Raw genomic sequence first — 17818 nt, forward strand, 5'->3', positions numbered from 1 at the left:
GGAGGGACAAAGTATGCATGGATCACATGGAGAGTCTATTAAGGTTTTGCGAAGTTTCCATTTTTATGTCAAACTTAGTGCTAGGGTTCAATGGTAATACATCAAAATTCTGCAAGCTGTTCTTCAGGGATCTCATTCGTAAAAGATGGAAGTCTCACAAGATCATGCCTTGTGAGTCTCTGCTATCTTGGGTTGAAATCTTTACTGCATTTAAACCAAAAGTAGCAAATCAGTCTCTTCCAGCTCTGAATATAGCTTAAAACCAAAATTATAAGGACAAGTTTGGACATGGAAACTTGAATCTGAAAACTCACACTTTGTAAACTTCACCCCTCTTTTTGCTGCTAATCCATTTACAGGTTTTTGTTTTGTTTAAGTGGTGTTAAGATGTTTCTGTGTTCAGATCCAGTCTTCAAAATTCTGATGAGTTTGGGACAATTTCTAATGATTAACAAACACTTTATTTTCTACTCCTAAAACTACAATTTGGGATTCCCCTTCTTTTTTCACACATAATCCAAAAAATTAGACATTATTTCACGACTTGTTTTTAAAGTAATTTTTTACAGAACTGTTCCTGAGCACCTTTTGATGTTCATTCAGCACTATTCCCAAACCTAGTTTATGCACAGTTCTTATGTCCTACACATCATTTTGTAATCAGATTGTCTCCTAATATTTTATTGCAAAGCACTACACAGGATCTGTTTTTTCAGTGAAGTAATTTGAAAAGAACAAAACACTGTTTTAATACTACATTAACACAACTGTAGATTTTTCTGCTCTTTTGTCAAGGGCTATCACTCTTCATTTGATATCAGCATTCATATATGATACCTTTTGCCAGATCACTCAATTTCATTTTCTTATCAAATATTTCCTCAAACATTTTGTTGTCTTTAGGAGTGAAGTGGTTTTTCCAGTCACCGACAGCACCTGGGGAGAACAAGAATGGGGAATGAACAGCCGAGGTTGCTTTGCCATTGGACAGAGAAGGATGTGCTCTTAAACTGTCTGGCTTTATTCATGCGAAAGTTTGAACATGTTGTTTTACTATTGTTATTATTTTGCTCCCTTGTCCTAGCATAAATGTCAGGGTAATGAGTAACGCTCAGGGTTCAGGTGAGTTTTCTGGAGGAAAGTGTATGTCTTATCAGCTGCCACATCATCATAACCATTATATCCTCAGAATATTTTCTCTAGCCACCTAATTTCCAGGTTCAAGTCACATGCCTGCAAAACTGGTTTGTCTGCAGGCCATCTTCCACATTTCTATGCATAACCTATGGTGCAGTGGAAATAGTCATCTGAAAGGACTGTGAACAGGAGTAGAAGAGGGGCAGGATGAGTCATCGGCATTGTCAGTCCTCAGAACACTTAGGTTTTTCTAAATGCCACAATCTCTGGAGGCATGCATTATGGGATGGTATTGGCTTTCGTTTCAAGCAGACAACCCTGGACTTCTAGCCATTATGACTGCAGAGCAAAAGCATAAAATGTGATTCAGGCATCCCTGAAAGGCACAGAAACACCACAGAAGACCACCAAATATAACTCAAAATGTGCTGGTCTTTATATATATATATATATATATATATATATATATATATATATATATATTATTTTTAAGCCACTCTTGAACTTTTGGGGGACCTGACTCATGATTTTGAATGCTCAGGGTTAGCAATGCTGAGTGGAGATAATGGACAAAGAATACATCAATGGCACTGTCACCCTGAACTATATAATCTCTCTCTCTCTCTCTCTCTCTCTCACTCACACACACACACCAGTTGAACAACACCAACCTCTGACTACACAGGAGGATGGCATGCGCTCATGGTGGGAATCAGATTCTCGTCATCTAGACTGCTTATAACCCTCCAGGTCTTTATACTGCCCACCTGGGCAGTAAATCAGTCTCAGATGAAACACCGCTTACTCCTGATCAGTGGGAAGACCTTACAGTGCTGTCCCTTTGAGGCTCCTCAGCTGGTGCGATGTTGACAAAAAATTGAGATTTTGACCAACCTCCCTCCTGTCTGCAAAATGTTCACAGTTTTCTCTGTCTTTGATCCATTTTTGACCAGTTCTGTAAGATCTAAATTCTGCAAGGAGCTCCATGTAGATATATATCTGACTAAAAAAAGATAAGGAACATGGAGCTTGTTGTAGGACTGTAATCTTAGTCACTTTGCCCTGTTTGTTCACATGCATCTTTTGCACAAAAACAGGGAGGAAAAAATATTTGTAAAAGAAAAAAATACAACTATAAAGTCACAGAAATTGGCCAACAGATTCAGGGAAGATACAGTATCTGGAAATTTTAAGTTATGCTGATCAAGAGATTTGTAATGGATTTTTTTTTGTTTTTGTTTTATTCATTTCTGGTTCAAAACAATTTTGTAAGATAAGCTAATCACAGCACAAACATTAAAAAACAAAAAATTGTTTAGTGAGTCACAAGCATGTTTTCAGTTTGCAAAATCCAAGATTTTGAATTTTTTTTCTCATTTAGACTGGGGAAAAAAATGCAAAATCTCAAAAATTTTCACTGGTCAGGAAAAATTTCTCACCTAGCTATACTTTTGTTTAAAACAATAAAGGATAAAGTTTTCAGAAGTGCTAAATGACTTGAAAGCATAAGTCATTTCAGTGCTTTTGAAAATTTGATCCTAAGACATAGAATTGTGTGAGGATTTTAATGTAATTCATGTCTTTCCACTGCCAACAGATTATCACTCATCCATTTTTATTGTGTCTGCATATTTCTTTATATTTCAATTAAGACAAGAGGGATTATATAAGATAAACGCTAACTGCAACCACTCTCAAAAGGAATGTGTGTGTTTGCTTTCTGATAAACAGCCTGACCTTCTCATGCAGTAGTGAGAATATAGATCTGCATATGTGAAGGACAGAGATAAAAATATAGAAGAAGAAAGAGATAGTTAAACCACATGAATCTTTGTACTAAATACTCATGTGAAACAATAGTAGACTTTTGCATTAGAGGGTTTCCTCTCTCTCGTGTGGCCATTCATTCCCAATCAAAGAAGGTGAGAAGAAAGAAAGAAAGCAAACTGGAAATACCCCCTCATGTCCTCAATGAGATTTGGATCAGGCCCTATAGGTGCACGTATTGGGCCAATTCCAACCAACGTACCTTTTCGGAATATCAGTTTCCTGTTGGATGTGAGTGAACAAACTGTATGATTTGGGTCATTGTTCTCTTTTTTTACGTTGCTTTTCATCTCAGTGAATGACGACTTCTCACAAATCTCTTTGATCTCTCTGTCACTGATGTTTACTCCCAGAAATACACTCATTTGCTTCACAACCTTAGGAAGATCCTGCAGGATGCGAAGAGTAAAATATTTGTTTTCTAAGCAGTATGCCAGATTTTATATCTAAGTCAAATAAACAACAAAGATTTTGCCTTCCAAAAGATACTGTTCAAGCAAAACTACCTGACACACCATTTTGTACACACGGTATCTGTTTGGGTGGGGGTGGGGGTGATTCAACTCTCACTTGCAAGAGGATCAAGCTCAGTATGTGTATGTGTTTGTTTAAATATATTTTTAAAAGTTGCATGGCCAATTTTTGTGCCCGTCCATCAAGGCAGCAATGCATGTCTCTAACTTTCAGCAGGAATGATTCTCATTGCCTTCAATAGGAATATTAATGTGCTTAAAGTTAGGCCTATACTCTTCAGTATCTAGCTGGACTGGATCTGTAGGTGAAACTTTTGGTAAAACTTAGGAGCTATTGCTGGTTGGATTTTTATTTCTCTTCCTCCCCCAAGAAGAATATTGCCAAAGATGGAAAACACATGTTTATAGAAATGTGTAGTGGAAAACTGGGACTTCCCATCAAACTCTCCCAAACCTAGGAACTAGAGTTTGTTGCCTTAGGGGTTCTGCTTTTTGTAAGTTTTTGTTTTGTTTTGTTTGAATTTAGAAATGGAAATTCTTGAAGCAAGTGACTACTTCCCACCAAAAAGTCAAAAGCCCAATTTTCTGGTGGAAAAAAGTAGCAATTGAAAAAAAATTGAGCTCAGGTTCTATAGGCTCTGAGTGAGACATGTGCTCCTAAATCACTGCTGCTCTTTTGCACATTCCATTTGCACATAGCTAGAAATACCAAGTGGCTTGTAGGTCCCTAAATAGCTCTAAGTCCCTAAGTAGCACACACTCCCACTCCAGTTGTGAAAACAGCATGTACTACCTACCTCAACTGGTATTAAAAGTAAATAATGCATATTTGTGTAACGTTTTCAACGATAAAAAGTGCTATACAAGTGCTAAGTTTTGTTGTATTGTTACAAATTTGTTCAGCTTTGTACCTCTTTTGTTTTAATTTGCTTTTTAACATTCAGTGATGCACTCTTACAGTGACTTTGTTTTGTTTTCTGCTGCATGAGATGGGAAATATATTTACCTTCTTCATGTCTTCATAGAATAAAAATAAGATGTTTCTGTCATTTTTATGCTCTTCCCAGCTTAAGAAATGGTCAAACCAGGATCCACAGACAACTGTGAGGAAACCAAAATGGGATTTATATAAACTTCATTGCAACAAATTCTAGCTATATAGTAAACAATCAAAGAATTGCTCTCTTCCAGCTATGCAGTGAACATGCACTATATTTCTTTGACTGGTTCAATTCCTTCTGTTTACTAGGTTGAACTTAATGCACAATATTTTTCAACCTCTTTTTTCATAAGTTTCTGTTTATAGAATTCTGGTGGTTTTTTGAGAAATGGATTTGAAGCTGATTACTGAATCCAACCACCGGAAAATTTGAGTAGTCCACTGAAATCTATGGCTTACACTTACAAAAGTTGAGCATGTAAATAAGCTTTTGCATAGTAGTGCCATCATTTGGGAAGACAGTAAACACCTCACCACAAAATGCAACCACTTCTGGAGTGAAACAGAGTCGCTGGTAACAGCGACACAGCAATGTTTCAAAACTTTTAGGTGAGGAATTGAAGCACACTACATCAATTTAAACTATTAGGTAGAGGGGCTATTAGTTCCCAAAATGGTACTTAGCCACCATGTTGCAAACTCCTGTGACTTTATAATGAGTCTCATGATATTTGCTGTCTTTTTTAAGTTGGACCACCACTTGTTGAAATATAGAAATTGCAAATTAGCTTTCACTTAAAAATGGTAAGTTTCTGGACTTTCTGATTACAGCATAAATAAAAGATTGAAAATGCTGAGTGAGAATCACAGAACACTAGGACTAGAAGGGACCTGGAGAGGCCATCGAGTCCAGTGCCCTGCCCTCATGGCAGGACCAAGTACTGTCTAGACCATCCCTGATAGACACTTATCTAACCTGTTCTTAAATATCTCCAGAGATGGAGATTCCACAACCTCCCTAAGCAATTTATTCCACTGTTTGACCACCCTGTGACAGTTAGGAACTTTTTCCTAATGTCCAGCCTAAACCTCCCTTGCTGCAGTTTAAAGACAAGGCAGTTTTGATGTGTGTGTGAACATCCTAAAAGGTTCAGTTGTCACATAATAAACAAGAGGAATCCAATAGTTTATTTTTTTTTTAAATCTTATGACTTTGAAACCAATGTTCTGACTTTTGAGGAGCCATATGAATGATGTTTGAGCACTTGAGGTTGGCAATATTGCAATCCTCACTCATACTCATTTTGATGTGTTTACTGCTGGTGCTGAATAAAATTCCACGGCCTGTGTCAAGTAGGAGAATTAGGTAATGAACATATTGTTTCCTTATGACCTTAAAAATCCATGTTCTGTTATTCCTTTGGGACCTGTGAGCAATGAGTACAATTCTGCTTCCATTAACAAGTGGCCAAGTTCGCGCCAGGAGTGCAGGATCCAGCCCAGAGGACACACTGGCCTGCTGACAGAGGGGGACAAAGCGGTAGGTTGCCCCAAGGCCCATCATTTCAAAGGCGCTCAGAGCTGCGGTGGCCATTGCTACTTTGGCAGCAGCAGAGGCACGAGGTTCGTGTCCTTTCGAAGTGCAGCGGCAGCTCTGCGTGGCCCTGTAAAAGTGGGAGGGGGGCCCAGTGCCTCTGTCTGAGTGGTGCAAAGGTCTGTATGCCGTTGGCCCTGCTCCTTCTGCCCTTGGCTCCTTCCAGGGACACAGAGCCATGCCCCACTCCCAACGTGCCCTAGGGCCTGTGGTGGCTGGCTGTCCTGCTGGGCACACAAGCAACAGAAGTATGGCTGACGCCTTTATATGTGCTTTCACCCTCGTTCTGAAGTCAGTGGGACACTGCACAGGTGCCAGAAAATCCCTTAGCGTATTTCTGTAGAAAAAACTGTTTGTGGTGGAACAAATGTTGTTGTTTTCAGCTCCGCTCCATGAACACACACTATGTGCTACCAGACAATAGTCCATGCCATTGGAAAGGGACAGACTATTCTGATTTTTTTTTTTTGAAAGCGAGCCTCCTCCTTTTGAACACTAGTTGCTCAAAAAAGATAGTAATGAAGCCCCAGAGCAAAGTTCCCCCTGATTTTTATCATCCATGGGCAGAATAAATTTTATGTGCATCCAGGCATGTGCAGATGTGTATCCCCATAGAAACACATGCTGATAGTTGTGGGCGGCTGTAGGTGCTCTGGTAATCAACTGGGCAGCACCTGCATCTCTCCTGGGCAGGCGCCAGGGAACACTGCCCCAGACCCCACAAATCACTTAAGCATGTTCTCCACTGCTTTTGCTGGGCTGGGAGCACAGAGACCTGAGCCAGATCCTGCTGATGTCAATGGAAAATTCTTGACTTTAATGAGTTTTGGATTAGGCCCTAAATCAGAGGCATTATGTTTTTCTTTTGAATTTCCTACAGCTGGTTGTTTCTGCACATATTCTTATACAGCAGTGTTTCTCACCCTTTTTAAAGAAGTTCCCCTTTTAAAAAAAAATAAGTACGCCCAGTACCTACAGTTTTCAGACACACAATTATTTTCTACCGTTGCAACATGTTTCTTTAAAAAACTTAATTGTAACTGGTTGGCTGGAAGAAATTGCCTATAGTCAATAAACTTACAATTGTGCAAAAAGAATAAATAAAAACCTCAGATGAGCATAAAATAAGTCCAATTATTTTATTCATCAAAAAAGATTGAGAAACACTGAGTTAATGTATTTTCTCAAAGAGCTCTGCATACCCCCAAGGGTACACATGCCCCTGGCAGAGAACCTCTGTTACATAGGACAGGTCCAGCAGAAACAAACTCATAAAAATGAGTAATAAAATACTGAAAATGGGATGGATAATGGGAACAACACTGCTAATACAAGGTGAACTTCCATGTCAGAATCAGAACTGCTACTCATAAAAGACTCATGCGTGTCCTTGGGTTTTGGAACTGGCAGACTCATGCGTGTCCTTGGGTTTTGGAACCGGTCCTGCCACAGGATATGGGTAGAGTCTGTGGGGTGATGGAGACTTCAGTAGGTCAAGGCTTACAAATAAAATCTTTGTTTGGATCCAGCCAAGGAAAACATTCAGGCCATGAAAGCAAAATAATAATAATAAAAAAAAAAACGCTAGTAAATGTAAAGTGAAAATAATAACAGTTTGTCATGCATAAACAGGCAAGACAGTTACATGGATCAGAATAACATTCACCTAGTTTCATCCAGCTCAGTTAAGGTAAATGTGCTTTACATGTTTTCTGGCCCGCCTGTTTAAACACTCTATTCTTTTCTACTATGCTTTCAGAAATGAGGGAGAACTCTGCTGAACATGCTCAGAAGAATACACACTACTTTAAAAAGGGTGGTTATACGCACTTTTTCATCTTTCTCATGTCCAAACTGGAGGATCCTGTTGCATATTATTTTATAAGCTAATTGCTAGTCAGGGAGACATCCATATCTTCAGATAAGATGTGTAATAGATCCCTTCTTTTTCATTTGATGCAAAAGCAGTAGATTAATTGTCTCTCCAGGGTGGTTTAGTTTTCAGTCCTAGACCTAAGGGGGAAACTGTCTATCCAAACTCAGCTGTGGCTAGTTAAAGTGGCTCATCTTTTGTGGGTTGCAAAAACAGGGATACAGCATTTTTCTGTCAAATGAACAGGGATGCTCCTATGGGGAGGGGTTGTGGGGGGTGGGGGCATGTGGCTACCCTATGATTTTGTAACAGCTGAGATCATGTTAATCTGCTGTAATGTAGCGTGGGGATAAGAATCAGCAGGGCTGCTTGTTTGTTGTAGTGGCTGGAGCAAGGGTCAGTAACATGTTTGGGAAAGGGTTGGTGGCAAAATGTTTTTCAAGCACAGGGAAAAATGCTAATGTCAGTTTACTGCCTATGGAATGTTCACTTATCTGCCTGGAGGAGCTTTGATGGCAGAATTCATCCTGAAAAGACTCTGAGGCTCTGCTCCTGCATAGTGGCAGCTTGCTGGGCCCATGAGCAGATCTGCTGAAGTCAGTGGGAATCATTAGAGCACAGCAATCAGACTGCTATCCAGGACCAGGGTCTAAGCAAAACTCTGCTGACTAAACCATTTATGTGTTTGTAAAAGGCGCTGGTGTCCAGTAGGACAAGATGTATCTGATGTTGCAATAAGGCCATCAAAAATAGTTCTATTAAAGAGGAGCACATACCACTGGCAGCAATTACATTTAAGGAGGCGCATATGGTGTTTTCTATTCCAACTATAGGAAATACTATAAATGCCATCCTGAAGAGACAGTAGGTATTGTGAATAAATAAATAAATAGTTTTCTTTGACCCTGTTTGTACAAAATGTATTGCTGATGTGAAGTTTCATGGATGATTTGTAAAAGTTACCTGGAAGCCCTGTAAATAAGGAATTTCCAGATTTACGTTTCTCACTTTTAACCAAGTTTTAAGTTAATAGGCTAGAAAGAGTAAAGATAACACTCATCCTTACCTTCTCCCTTTAAGAACAGCTCAAGGAAAACAGTCCATGAATCTATGGTGGGGAGATTTGGGTTATCTCTGTAGTAGTGATACATGGAAACTGCAATATCTTTTGGGTTTCTGATGATATAGAAGGCCTGTAAATGAAGACAATACAGACACTAAGGATAACATTCTTCTTTCAGAGGATCCACTTGCACAGGAGAGAGAGATTGTATATGCCTTTTACCTGAGGTCAGTCAGCATGTGGTGATGGTCAAAGGTCTTTCACTGATCATCTTCCAGCCAATAATCAAATGTCCTTTATAGTTCAGCATTAAGCTAGAGGAGGGTAGTTGTGGGGGAAAATCACTAGCTAATGGAATTGTACGCAGTAAAAACAGTGGTAAAACCTGGAAATATATGTGCCACTCATACAGTATTAGTGGCTGGAACACCATTGCACAGGGTTTCTGTATGTTTGTGGACTGGAAATATGCAGGAGACAGCTTTCATAATAGTTCCTGAGTCAATATATGATCTCAATAAAGCCCACATCTGAAACATGTATTACTTTTCTTTCTCTTGTAAATCACATATAATCTGTTCTATGAGAACTGTTGCAACTAGAGGTGGGTCTGAACCAAAAGCTGCATCTGAATAACCATGAAGTTCGTACGTTTGAAATCAAAACTTGGATAACGAGCTGCATTTTTCCAGTCGGCTCCAACACTGCAAGGGGGCAAAGAAAAAGCTGTGGGTGAGTGGTAGAGATTTGCTGCTGAAACCTTGCTTTTAGCTCTTACTCAAGTGTGTTCCTTTTGTTTGTATAGTTGGTGTCACCTGTAACATTCTTTAGTAAATAGTCTGTACGTGTTCGAAATTTCACAGTCCTACCAAGAGTTCACCTTCAGGAACATTCTGAGGAATCATAAACCTTACATTACAGTAAACAACATGTTTCTGAAATCAGGGAAAAACTCCTGTGTTTTGTGATACACTAGGCTCTAGCGCAGAGGTCAGCAACCCCTGGGCATGGGTGCCAAGAGTGGCAGGTGAGCTTAATTTTCATCAGCACATGAGGTGGGTGCTCAGTCCCAACCCTCTTTTTCCATGCAACTGGGAGCTTGCTTGAAGCCATGCTGCCTGTGAACTAACAAATGGCCAGATATTGCTACCAACCACTGCCTAAATGGTAAAGCTCTGCATCTTAATTTATTAATAAAGCTGTTGTAAATAGGACTAGCAGTGACTTTATATATGTATCATCAGCACTTGGACTGTACATAGACGTCAAAAGGTCAAATTTCAGCACTGCCTCAGACAGGTTGCTAATCCCTGTCTTAGAGGATAATTGGAGGAACAGGTCAAAACACATCGGCTACGTCTATGCTAGCAAGTTCTTTCGAAAGATTTTTCGAAAGAAAGGGGCTCTTTCAAAAGAGCCCATGGAACGCCTACACACAAAAAGCATTTTTTGAAAAGTAAATCAAAAGCATGTGGTGCTCCTTTCGAAATCACTCTTCCTTTCCCATTTCAGGAAGAGTGCCCCCTTTCGAAAGCTTCTTTCAAAAGCATATGTGTGTAGACGCTCCACAGGGCCCTTCTTTCAAAAGAAAGGTCCTCATTTTTGATCCCTGGCCTGTTCTTTTTAAAGAGTGGCAGCTGTGTGGACACTCTCTTTTGAAAGAGCAGATCACTCTTTTGATCTGCTTTTTTGTGTGTAGATGAACTTTTTCAAAAGTTCTTTTAGAAGAGCTCTTCCAGAAGAGGTTCTTTCGAAAGATCTCTATTGAGTAGACGTAGCCATTAATAGATAAGCATGAGCAGAAGAACATTTAAAGGGACTCATTAAAAGCAGCATTATTTTAATAGCAGGGTTGTCATTTGGCTTTCTTTCAGATGTACGTATATTTCTTCCACGTAATTATGTTACTCTAGCTCCACTGATCATTGCACTGAACAGAAATGGTGTACATGGGAAGGCCTTTCACTCTTGGTATAGATTTAATGTGTCTTTCCATGACTAAAACTGAGCTACCCCATCAGATTAATGCAGTTTAGTCATGGCCCTTTGAGTCCCAGGATATTAGAGACAAGGCAGATTAGGTAATATCTTTTATTGGACCAATTTCTGTGGGTGAAAGAGACAAGTTTTCAAGCTACACAGAGGTCCTTTTCAGGCTCAGAAAGCTTGTCTCTCTCACCAACAGAAAATGGTCCAGTAAAATATATTACCTCACCCACCTTGTCCTCCAAAGTTAATGTCATTCTTTGATGAAGTCTCTTCTACAAACCCAGGGATTTAAATTCAGGTTAAGGGGCATATATTGCCCACATCTGCATAGCAGCAGCAGCATCTGTTGCTTTCACTAGGAGCTGAGCACATGGTTTAAAGGCAGAATGCAGGTGTAAGTATACTTAAAGAACTTGTAATTACATGTCATTAACCTCTTTGCTTAAGAATAATTTTTGAGGATGTTCAAGCTCCTGTATGTTTTGTCTTTAAATCAAATTATTTGTAGCTAATGCTCAAAGACATGTAACTGTAAGTGCATTTCCATGGTAAAAATTGGGAATAAGGAATAAGGAAACATGGAATAAAGAAATTTGGCAGTTTGATAATTGTGGCCATTTCAAATCCAGTCTCACAAATGTCTGAAACATTGTAGTCCAAAGAATGTGTTTTGCAGGACAGCTAATGAGACAGGTTGTAATGCAAGTGAAGGTGGAATGTTTCAGACCTTTCATTGTTTATTTGCGCCTTGAACTATATCTGTGTTAAAGATCTAATGGCAAGATGTTGGCCCTATTGCATTTCAATGTATTTTAAAACATGACAATGCTAAAGTAGTACCTGTTTACTGACATGCCATTTTGGAATAAATCTAATTCTTGTGGGGCAAGTAAAGAGTAGTTACTGTCTTTTGATTAATTGCCTGGAAGTCACTTCCATAATTCATATCTGAAAAATCCAGGGCCTTTGCAATTATGAATCTGCATGATTCTCTCATAAGTTATCTGTATCAGTGAAGCTTATATATAAATGTCAACATGTTCTTAACCAACAAATAGTGATTTAGAATTACTGCATGAAATTTTAACACCTGTATTATGTGCAAAGTCAGACTGGATTATAATGAAGAGTACAAACAAATCAGATTCAATAAATAGCTAACACTATGAAATTTTAATAACATTGGACCAACAGTAGAATGCTACTGTGGGTTAAATCCAGAGTAACCCACTGAAGTTGAAGAGCTATTGCAGATTTACACAAGTGCGGCCAAGAGTGGAACTTGCTACTTAACATGATGCTGTATGTTGTCTATGTAAAAGTGGCTAAATCCAGACAAAATGAAACATATACTTCATCTGAGAGAGCTGCAATACAACTTATTTTACCTTGCATTGTTTGACCTTAAAATTTGATGGCAACATGTTGTAGTCCAAGTGGGTTGGGATGATCCTCTTGGATGAAAGATTGTTCAGTTCTTCCACTCTGGAGATGTCTCCAAACTCAATAGGTGGTGTGAGGGTGACTTTGGGAGTGTAAATCTGCTTTATAATTTCTGCAAGCCAGTGAGTACCTTCAGGACCATTATTTTTAAAGGAAAAAGGGAAGAGAGGAGAAAAGGATTTATTACTAGAAAAATATAGTGATACAGGAAAAGTTCGAGTTTGAAAGCAGATCTCTTGTTAGCATGCTAAAGCTCTGATCCTGCAAAACTTAGGTACGTGAAAAATTTTACAAATACAAATATTTCTGTTGATTCCGCATGTATCAATGCTCACAGAATTAGATCTATGGCTGATGTACAAAATAATTCCACAAGGAAAAGTATTGAGTAACACCGACAGTAAACAAAATTTTTTAGTAAATGCACATATTATTCTGATAGATTGATAGAAACTAAAATGTAGTACTATGGCTCAATTTTCAGCATAAAACTTACATACCCACTTCTAAACTGGCAAAAATAACACTGCCTTAATTTTTTGGGGGGTGTATGCTAAATTATTATAATATAGATTTTTCTTACAAGTAAATTATCTATTTTGATTTCTAGTACTTAACAGAACCCATAGGCAGGCTCAAATGATTTACAATTACAAAATCAAAATCCATTACCCAAATATAGTTGGTTACAATTCTATTTTTTACATCTCAGTAAAGCTCCATGTTTGAAATATAAATTTAAGCATCATAAACTTTCTGTCTCACTCTCTTGCATACGCAGAAGGTTTTTCAGTGCTCTTATACCTAGAATGTCCTGCAAACAATTAAGATTCCATGCAATAAATTTTTAAAGCAGATCTTTACCAGACTTCGGATAGGAAACCAAAAGGATATCATCTTCTCTAGCATCAAAGGCATCCAAGGATTTTAGAAGTTCTGGGGATGACCTAATTGTAAAGGGAATCCCATTGAATCTATGAATGAGTGCTGGATGACTCTGGGCTGACATATTTGCTAATATCTTGGATCTCTGTATGTCAGATAACAGCTCAGAGACCAGTGGACTTGGAAGTCACTTGTAAGTCAGATGATTTTCAGTGAGTAATGAAACTTTAGAATTGAAACCTGCACATTTATATACTTTGTAAAGTTCTGCAGTCACTTCAGACCTTTACCTCATCAGAAATTTAATTATGGCAACTGTAAAATTCTACAGCAGTCATCTTGATTTATCACACAGATAACCTCCATTTCCCAGTGGCTGTGTGTTGCAAAGGTTTCCTGATAAACAAATGAGAGAAAAGGTATTTGAACTGTGGAAAACTACTAGAATGACAAGAGACTATGCTTTCAAAAGATACTTACCATGCTTATTAGCAAATTAGGCCTTGGGGTAAGTGGCTTACTGCTTCAGTGTCAAAGAACATTTGCAATGAATGAATAATGCATACTTTAAAATATGATTTTACATATATTTTAAATGAAATATTCCTTTAGATTATGTGAATACAAACAATGATTGTGTCTTTTAACATAGAGACAACAGACTAAATTTTAAGAAGTGGCTAAAGTGTCCCCATTTTCAGAAAGTGCTGAGCTTTCCACTGTCCTGAAAAGAACACTAACATAAGAAAAAGCCCTGCAACATCAGAGAATTAAAATGACTGAAGATGCTGTGAGGTTTTTTCCCCCATTTTCTATTTTGGATTATCTGATCATCTTATGCACTCTGACTTGCTCTGAATAGCATTACACCCACTGGGACTATTCTACTCTTAATTCTGCCTTTGCAACCTCATTGTTGTCATTTGGCCCATTGCACTTAAACAGTGCAAAAAAAGAATGAGAAGTAAAATGATCCCCTAAGCAATGTTATTTCTGTGGATTTGCCCCAAGTCTTAATAATAAATTAGGTTTCAGAGGAGGAAGCAGCTGCTACCTAGTAAATCAATCACTTGACTTTGATTGGATTTGACAGCTATTAATGCTTCTAGGTTCAGAGTTCCCTTGCAAATAAAATACCACACAACAGTCTAGGTTAGCATAATTGCTTGAGTTAGCAAGAAGCTCTAAGAAAAGATAAATATTTCAGTTTGCATGGCATTCTTGAGACACCAGAAAAATGAGAAAAATAAATCTTGGACAGCAAAAACTTGCCAGAAATAGATACTTTTGTACATAATGGAACAAGAAATCTCTCTACTGAGATCAGAAACTGAAAAAAAATGGTTCCTATTTTCTTGAAAGTTAATTTTATTACTAATTTACATCTTAAAATTCAGTGAAGCCTGCTCAGGAGACCAGTTTACAAGCAAACCTCCAAAATAAGGACCAGATCCAAAGATGGTTGAAGTCCATTGGGCTTTGAATTATGTTCTACCTTACTCTTAATTTTACTCCACTTTTACTAGAAAACCTTTCTCTTTAAGCAGCTGACTTACCCCACCGAGTGCTCAGCTAAAGTGAGTTTCATTTTCGCCACATGATGTAATACCTGATCATTAAAATAGTACAAAATCCAAATTTCCAAACCCACCCAAGCATGAATTTGAGACCACTTATATATATAGGGCTCCCAACTTGGGGAAGGAGTGGCAGCAGGTGGTGCTGCTTTTGAAAGGTGAGTGAACCTTGAGTTGGGGAGGGTTAAAGGCTAGGGGTAGTTTGTGGCTGTGAGCAGGAGGGAGGGTTAAAATCTGGTGGTGGGTTAGGGGGGTTCAGGCTGCTGCAGTTTGGGGCTGGTGCAGGGAGTCAGGTGGTAAGGCCACAGGGGGTCAGGTGGCGGGGGTCTGGCTGCGGGCTGGTAAGGGGGTCTGGCTGCTGTGGTTTGGGGCCGTGGGGCTGGTCGGGGTCAGGCTGCAGGGTGGCATGGGGAGCATATGGCCGCAGGGCTGTGGGGGTTACAGGCCATGGGGGGGGTCAGGCAGCAGGGGCTATAGGCAGCGGGGGAGGCGGTCTGGCCATGGGGGAGTACAGGAGGTGGCGGCGGGGGTTGGGCTGTGGGGGTTACAGGTGGCCAGGGGGGTCTGGTCATGGGGGTTACAGGCGGCAGCGGGGTTGGGCTGTGGGGCCCCCAGGGGTGTCCGGCTGTGGGGCCTGGAGGGGGGTCAGGCTTCAGGGCCGCCAGGGGTACAGGCGGCAGGAGGTTCAGGCTGTGGGGCTGGTAAGGGGGTATGGCTGCCAAAGTTTGGGGCTGCGGGGCTGTGGGGGGCAGTCAGGCTGTGGGCTCAGCAGGGGGTCTGGCTGCAGCAGGTTGGGGCTGGTGGGCGGGGGGTGTCAGACTAGACAGTTGGAGCCATGGGGAGGGGGGTAAGGCTCGTATTAGCGGGAGGGGAGTCACTCATAGAGTGAACTAAGGCAGGTAAATGTGTCCCTTGTTTAAGTGAGTACTTGTAAATAAAGTACTCGTTTTACAAGGGATGAGTGTGTGTGTGTGTGTATACATATATACAAACTTGTATTCTGTTACTAATGCCAGTCTCCGTTGTGATCTGTTCATTGTCAAGTTTATCGCTTGTGAATTCTTCATCTCTGCTCTGACTTCTATGTTGTCTCTAATAAATTCTCTCTCTCTTGGCTTTCAGAAGCTGGATGCATTAGAATAGCAAAAGAATCTTCACTGAGGAAAGAAAAAAGAAATCTATGCACATGAGGACCTTTTAGTAAAACAGTAATTTTCCTGGGATAGAACAAAGTAGTAGAGTCCATGTACTTCATGACCTGTATTTCAGGTACTCAGTTGTTATGGATTTCAGGGGGAGTTGAGCATGTGGAGCAAGGTCTTGCTATGATCCAAAGATCTGAACTGATGAAAGGCACTGCATAGATGTGTGATTTTTCATGGGATACTTTTTGCCTTAATCCAAAACTTAGCAAAATAAAATGAAAGTAAGAAAGACAAAAGGATTGAGCACAGGAAAAGGATCTTTTTAGTATAGCAGCTACTATCTCCTGCCCTCTTCCCCCCTCCCCATTTCCTTCACTAGCACATCCAGCAGGGATGATGTGACTAATGGACTCTGATTGCTGGGATGGTCACTCAGTATCAGTAGCAATAGTTGAAAACAGTTATTTGACAAGTGAATTTTATGCTTGTGCCTACTCATATGCGTGACCTGGTTCCTGTGTTTCTTGCTGTGTTGATTCATTCTTTATTCTGCTGATCTACTAGCTTCAGCAGGTATTTGATAGAATCAGGACCTCAGGAATTGCCTCCAAATTGTAACAGGTCCATTTAGTTGTATTTTAAAAGCTATCTTTAAACTTAGACTATGATTAAACTTAATCTGCAGCGGTCAAATCACTGCCAAGCAGTTTCTGGAGCTATTTAGAGCAGTTTCCCCCAGTGGTGTTCTGTGGAACCCTGGGGTTCTCCAAAGTGAAAAAAAGGTTCTGCAAGAAAAGGATGAGGGGTCGGCAACCTGCGGCTCTAAGGAGTCATTCATGGCTCTGGACTCTGCTGCCATTGACTCCTCTGTTGCTCCCTGCCCTGCAACCAGTGAAAAAGAACTAATTTTAATTAGTTTAACAGCTGGCAGGGTGGCGGGAGGGATCCAGCTGTTCAACCAACTGAATTAGGTCCCTTATTTCTGCAGCAGCAGGGCAGGAAGCAGCAGAGAGCCCCTGACTTGCAAAGTAACTGGTGAGTGTGCAATAGGTGTGGTGCATGGGGAGCCAATGGTTATCTGGAAGGGGAGCCAGACAGGTTCTGTACGTCATCCTTGCCTTTCATTGACTGTGACTGGCCTCTCACGTTGCCATAGGTTGGCCTATGACATTGGGCCCTTGGGACTAGAGCCTTAGGAGCAGTGGTGCCTAAGGTAGGTTTGTCTACCATATTCACTGAGGTACCGGGGGGACCTAACTTGGGCAGTGTTTGCTCAGGTGGGGTTAAGCTGGGGTCCTCTTTGAATGGATGGGATAGTCCCGGGTGCCGGTTTCAGGCTGAGGTGGATTAATCCTGGGGATGGGGACGGGGAGGGCTTTTGGGTTGAGAGGAGTTAAGCCATATATAAGACTGTTATTAGGGGTTCCATAAAACGCTTTTGAGTTTAAAAGGGTTTTGTGGCCAGATAAAATTGGGAAACACTGATGTAGAGAAAGCAAGAATTTCTTTGTAAGAACTGATGACTCCTTCAGTGGTTAGCAAACCATCCTGTCTCATCCCTGTAAGTGAAAATGGTTGACAAATCTGAATAAGGAAAGGTAGGTGACTTCTTCAAGTTTTACTAAATTTAGGTTAAAAAGTTACCAGTGGGACTCTGATGTTCAATTATTGTTCATTTTAATTGAAATTGGATGTCAAATGCCTTAAGGTGATTTTTGACAGATTGTAGTCATAGTTTTTAACATTATGATATTGTAGGGCCCTAAAAATTGTAGCTCATCATCAATAACCGTGGGCTCAGCTCCCATTGGTGTCTGATGTCTCTATCACTATTTCCTTCCATCTTTCCCTATCCAGTGCAGGGTGGCTTAG

The 17818-nt window shown here is 40.1% G+C and overlaps 1 protein-coding gene across 1 annotated transcript; it reads right to left on the minus strand.

The window, feature by feature from the left end:
* Positions 1–797: 797 nt before the first annotated feature.
* LOC142007170 (sulfotransferase 6B1-like) lies at positions 798–13348 on the minus strand. The gene is made up of 6 exons (XM_074983723.1): positions 13204–13348; positions 12285–12469; positions 8911–9037; positions 4444–4538; positions 3167–3353; positions 798–936 (listed from the first exon to the last, which is right to left on the minus strand). Exons 1-6 carry the CDS (start codon positions 13346–13348, stop codon positions 818–820), a joined length of 858 nt encoding a protein of 285 aa, XP_074839824.1. The 3' UTR covers positions 798–817.
* Positions 13349–17818: the final 4470 nt, after the last annotated feature.

Source organism: Carettochelys insculpta, chromosome 1 (assembly GCF_033958435.1).
Source record: "Carettochelys insculpta isolate YL-2023 chromosome 1, ASM3395843v1, whole genome shotgun sequence".
In the NCBI taxonomy this organism is placed as follows: Eukaryota; Metazoa; Chordata; order Testudines; family Carettochelyidae; genus Carettochelys; species Carettochelys insculpta.

Coding starts and splice junctions, on each gene's coding strand:
- LOC142007170 (XM_074983723.1), bottom strand. CDS start 13,348: ATGTCAGCCCAGAGTCATCCAGCACTCATTCATAGATTCAATGGGATT. Junction 12,470..13,203: donor GGTTTCCTATCCGAAGTCTG/GTAAAGATCTGC, acceptor ATGGTCCTGAAG/GTACTCACTGGCTTGCAGAA. Junction 3,354..4,443: donor TCTATGAAGACATGAAGAAG/GTAAATATATTT, acceptor CGCATCCTGCAG/GATCTTCCTAAGGTTGTGAA.